Consider the following 6,045-nt stretch of genomic DNA (forward strand, 5'->3'; position numbering starts at 1 on the left):
TTTGTTTTTCTCTCAACTTTTTTCTCATTAAACTCATCAATCAAACTTCTTCTTCTTTACTCAAAAACTCAATTCTCAAATTCTAAATCATGGCGCTGGAAACATGGTTGAATAAGGTGAAAAAAACGATAGCACACAGCTTTGTTACAGTAAGATCAGCCGGTGCGCCACGTGCAAAGACGGCGGTGATAAAGAAATCCAGTGTTGGGGTTTTAGCATTTGAGATCTCTGGGTTGATGTCAAAGCTACTCCATTTATGGCAATTTTTATCTGAGAAAAATATGATAAGAATTCGTAATGAGTCGATATGCCTAGAAGGTGTTCGTAAAATTGTCTCAAACGATGATGCTTTTCTTATAGGCCTTGCTTGTGCGGAGATTGTGGAGAATTTGAGGATGGTTGCGAAATCTTTGTCAAGAATCAGCAAGAGATGTGAAGATTCACATCTTAGAAGCTTTGATCGATTCTTTACTGAATTCGCAAATATGGGTCGTGATCCTTATAATTGGGTTCTTAGTTTGAAGGATATGGAGTTAAAAATCAAGAAAATGGATCAGTTTGTCACTACAACTGCCCTGCTTCATCGACAAATGGATGAGCTTTCAGTACTTGAGAATAGTTTAAAGAAAGCTTCGAATTCGAATTCGAATTCCCATTTCAAAGATTCTGACATTTCAATCAAAGAACAGAAGATACTTGAGCTACGACAGAAGTATCTGTGGCAGAAACAAGAAGTTAAGTATCTAAAAGAGCGATCTTTATGGTGTCGTAGCTTTGATACAGTTACATCATTGTTGGCTCGATCCATTTTCACTACACTAGCAAGGATCAAGCTTGTTTTTGGTATCAATCATGGATATCCAAATTCACTCCCACGTAGTCTCTCTGCTTCAGCCACTGTTTATCCTTCAGAAAATCATAACACATGCAATTTCGTCTCCGGGCCATTGATGAACAATCCCCCTATACTGAAAGTCTCAGATCATGAATTTTTCGAGTCAAATACTAAGGTACTTAAACCACCAACGAGTACTTTAGGCGCGGCTGCACTTGCTCTACATTATGCTAATTTGATCATTGTTATGGAAAAAATGATAAGATCACCACAACTAGTTGGGGTTGATGCTAGAGATGATTTATACTCCATGTTACCAAATAGCGTTCGATCATCATTAAGATCAAGACTAAAAGGAGTTGGATTTTCGGCTAGTGATCCAGTTCTTGCTGGTGAATGGAAAGATGCCCTACAAAAGATTTTAGGATGGTTGTCACCTTTAGCACATAACATGATCAAATGGCAAAGTGAAAGGAGCTTTGAACAACAAAATTTAGTTCCAAAAACTAATGTTCTCTTGCTGCAGACTTTGTATTTTGCAAATCAAGAAAAGACTGAAGCTGCCATAACAGAGCTGTTAGTTGGTCTAAACTATATTTGGAGGTTTGAAAGAGAAATGAATGCTAAGGCCTTGTTTGAGTGTACCAACTTCAACAACTTCTTGAATTTGAAGCATTCAAGTAATTAGTCTTTTCTTGTTTGTTCTAAGTTTTTTTTTTATTCTTCTTTGTTTTAATTAATAGATATATAATTTGAGGATTGTTAGAGGTAAGGTCTGTTTTGTTTTAACACAAATCTGTATATTGTATCATATCAATTGTAGACTATTACTATAAGATTTGAGTCAAGATTTTCAAGTTCATTGAGATTCGAGATGTTGTTTTGTATGAATAATTTTGAATTTTGAAGGCATGTGAACATATTCTTGTATCTGCAATTATTGTGGTATCACATGGAACCCAGTTTGATTTAGGTCCAAGATTACAAATCTGAGAAAATATTGTTTAACTTACATTATAATTAAAGAATACTTGAAGATAAACCACAAATAAGTTGGTTGATGATATGATTGGTAATAGACTATAAGTATTATATAAGTGGTCCCTTATTTATGGTGAGTAGGAGGATTAAACAACAAATTCCTACTTTGGATCCTCCATGTGTCATATGATCTTTTTTAGGGGTCAAATTGTGATTACACTAAATTCTTCTAACCCCACTCACCTTCCAAAAGAAAGTGAGTTTAACTTCTAACAATAATTATATGTATTTCCTTCGGACTACTTTACTTGTTGTTTGTTTCAATCTTTATCCTTAGTCATAAATATGTAGAAAGAATTATTAATGTGGTGCAAAAAAAAGAAATATTAAATTGATAGAAGTAAATCAGATTATCTAAAATATGATTAGCTCATTAGTTACTTGAAAAAATAAGACAGACAGATAACGTGTTATAACAAGTGAGATTGGTCTGAGTGCAACAAAATTCTTCACATTGTCAGTGCATATGTGTTAGCAATGAGTGCTCTAATGGAATTCAATGTGAAAGGGGGAGCAACAAAGTAAAGTGCATGCATGAAAATTGGGACAAGAGTTAGCCATATCCTTTGTACAAGGGTAGGCCACTGTTGTATTCACTGTCCAAATGCATATGCACATAAAAGAGTTGAAATATGGCCTATGGGGCCTTTGGAAAATTTATTACATAGAAAACATAGAAACAAACAACTTGTGATTTGCATATATTGTTGGGGAGAGGAGGAGACTTATCATAATAAAACTTAAAGCCATTGCCTTGTTATTGTGGGGTGACCCCACTTGTTGAATTGCCTAGTATTTTTATTTAGGTTTTAATGCATCACCTTATGAGTTGGTGGATCAGAATATTCAAGATTACATAGTTGAGATATTGCATTTTGATATTGTGACATCCACCTTCTCTCATCTCTCCATTATTTTTTATCTTTTTCTAAGTTTCTCCACTGATTCTTTTGTGTTGTGCTTTCACAATCTTTGGTTGATGACACAAGCCAAATTGATGTGGTATGAATTAGTATTGAACTATATCCACACTAGATCTTGTTAAGTTGAAAACGTTGACAATGGGAAAATACTTTACACATATTTCGCGTTTAATGTCGCACTTGTAGATGGTTAAAAAGTTATCAAAAAAAAATGGTTATATAATTTTTAAATAGGTTAAAAATTTTTGAATTATCATCATTTTACAAGTTTCATATTTAAATTATTGGGTGTTTACAAAATTTCCCCTAAACTATCAGTACCTCATATTAAAACACCCCTTGAACAGATTTGACATGCTTTGACATTTTTGAAAAGTCCAAGCAACATATATAGATGCTATGTAAACATCACGTTTCAAAAACTACTTCATAGCATTCCAAGAGATGATGTCGTAAAAAAATTAAGTGAGTAGTTTGAAAATCTCCCTAAATTATTACGGTTCACGAGTTTCATATCTAAACTATTAAGCGTGACAGAACCCCAAACCACCACGAGCTCATTGTGTTAGATGAATTCATTTGTAAGACTTGTTTTATGGATCTCCCACACGCCTCTTATAAATTCTCTCAAACATTTTGCAACAAAAGTATATTAACGAACAATATGCTCCTCTGTTAAGTTTTTGTTCAATTAATGCTAGTTGTCAAGTAATTCAAAATTTAAAAATATTTTCTTATCAGTATATGAACATTCTAGGGTGATTTTTTTTTTTTATATAGTTTTCCATTTGCTGTTCAGTATCCGCATTGAAATCCAACTATTTTGGATTTGCGCCACGTAGGGCACCATTCGGGGGAGGCGGGAAGCACTCCCTACCAAGGATTTTTCCATACCCAAAGTTCGAATTCAAGACCTAGAGAGAAGCAGCCTCTTCCACTGCATCACATTCTTTGATGGTAATCGAAGATGTAGTTGATATATAGAATAATATTTTATTTGAGAGTATTCGGCTACATGGCAACATCATTGATCTAGAACTACAATCTATTTGGGTGAGGTGCATGAATAGCCACTTTTGGGGCTGCTATTTAAACTTTAACCACGATTTGTAAATTATTGCAAGTTTAGTCAGCACCTCATTTCAGATACTTTGTTCTGAAGTATAAATTATGGAATTCAAATTTAAAGATATAATTACATGACATATGCATTATTTTGATCACTTGATCATAATAAAATTACATTAAATTGATCACTTCTATTGTTGTTTCTTTCTTATTCCTTTTATCCAATTTGTTGTGCAATAATACATAAAATTATTGCCATCTTTGTTGTGCAATAATACATAAAATTACATTAAATTGATCACTTGATCATAATAAAAAACATTTGGCCATTTTTATTTTATTTATAAATTGTGGCTAAACATTAAATAATTTTCTCCTGGGAGCTTAAGGCCAGGCCCCAACATATTATAATCCGGGAACCAATAACCACTTTAACGTTGCTATTTAAAATATAAGCACAATATTTTTTTTAAAAAGTTGTGCATTTTAGTCATTTGGCTAAAACTTCAGCATTATTGCACAACAAATATGGCAAAATCGTTTTAGTTCAAACAACATATGTATGTCAAAAGTTAGAGTGTTAAGTCTAATTTCATACTTAAATATTTGAAGTTTGAACAACACAAATAGATTTCATTCTTTTCTAATTTCTTTGTCACTGGAAAATATTTTCCCACAACATCATTCATGGAACTTTCAAATAAAAATGGAGTATATTTTTAAAATTATAAATTAGTCATCTTCTTGTTTTGTTTTTCATATCAGACAAATACACATTAACTCTAATTATATATACATCCAATGTGGGGCGGTGAGAGACGAAAAATAAATTAAAAGAATTAATTAAGGCAGAGACTATTTGGTATACATGATATTAATAGAAAACGAAAGTGCAATTTTACACTATTTGGTACCATTAATAAAAATAAAAAAACTTGGTACAAATTAGCAATAATAACGTTTTAGATCCTATTCTTGAGTTTATCAGCTTTGCATAGAGGATTTTTCTTGGTCAAAATCACACGTCCTATAGACTTGAAATTGAAAGTGCATGCATGTTCTTCTGATACCTATCAGTCTCGCAAAATATTTCATCGCATTTACAATTGAACCCTATTAATTCCAACTTCTTGCTGCAAACCATGCACCTTTTTGGCCTCGACTTCATCATCAAATCATCTTTTTCAGTTTTAATAGTAAGAGAATACATCTTTTGAAATAAATATATTTCATCATAAGGATTGGAATTTCTTGGATTTCCATAAAAATCACAACCCCTTGGGCACAAAATTGGGTTTGGTGTTTTGTCACAACAAGTCATTTTTTCTTCTTTTTCGAGTTTTTGGTTATAGGATGTGTTGGTATGAAGGAAAATGTTTTTCTAGAAAATGTTTTCCTGAAAAACAAGTTGATTTTTGACTTATTTTCTTATGTTTGGTTGGTGAGTAGAAAATATTTTTCGGAAAAGATTTTTAGTGTTTGATTTATGAATGAAAAATATTTTTGAGAAATATCTTTTATTTTTACTAGAGTAGAAAATAATTTTTGAAATTGAAAATAGTTTTTAAAAACAAACTTAAATTTTATTTTGGGCGTGGGGGCTGGTAGGGGGTGGGTGGGGGGATCGAGGGTAGGGGTGAAAAATTGAAATTTTGAAGTTGAAAATATATTTTAAAAACAAACTTAATTTTTTTTTGGGGGGTGGGGGGTCGAGGGTAGGGGTGAAAAAATGAAATGTTGAAGTTGAAAATATTTTCTAAAAACAAACTTAAAATTTTTTTGGGGGGTGGGGAGGGGTCGAGGATAGGGGTGAAAAAAATGAAATTTTGAAGTTGAAAATATTTTTTAAAAACAATTTTTTTTTGGGGGGTGGGTGGGGGGAGGGGGAGGTCGAGTGTAGGGGTGAAGCTGAGTGCTGATAGCTTGTAGTGAACAACCCCATTATGAAACCAACCGAAATCAGCCTTTGGTACTTAAGTAGTTAAGGTTTGGAACCAAAGCCGTTTGCTTGTTGCCAAACCTTTCGCCTTTCTTGCCTTTATCGACTACAACCGATCAACGGAAGGCATCTCTGATCCACCGATTCACCACTGAACGGCTTTGACTTTTTTTTTCTACTCGACCGATGAGGACTTGAAAGAGAGCTGCCTGGACCGCTAACCACTTCTTGCTAACAAA

General features: G+C 33.2%; 1 protein-coding gene across 1 annotated transcript; it reads left to right on the top strand.

Moving 5' to 3' along the window:
- LOC125860316 (protein PSK SIMULATOR 1) lies at positions 1-1,692 on the top strand. The gene has a single exon (XM_049540246.1). The coding sequence runs from the start codon at positions 90-92 to the stop codon at positions 1,521-1,523; it is 1,434 nt and encodes a 477-aa protein (XP_049396203.1). The 5' UTR covers positions 1-89; the 3' UTR covers positions 1,524-1,692.
- Positions 1,693-6,045: the final 4,353 nt, after the last annotated feature.

The sequence above is a fragment of the Solanum stenotomum genome, chromosome 3 (assembly GCF_019186545.1).
Source record: "Solanum stenotomum isolate F172 chromosome 3, ASM1918654v1, whole genome shotgun sequence".
Lineage (NCBI taxonomy): Eukaryota > Viridiplantae > Streptophyta > Magnoliopsida > Solanales > Solanaceae > Solanum > Solanum stenotomum.

What these genes read in the sequence shown, in the direction of transcription:
- LOC125860316 (XM_049540246.1), top strand. Translation starts at nt 90, where the DNA reads ATGGCGCTGGAAACATGGTTGAATAAGGTGAAAAAAACGATAGCACAC.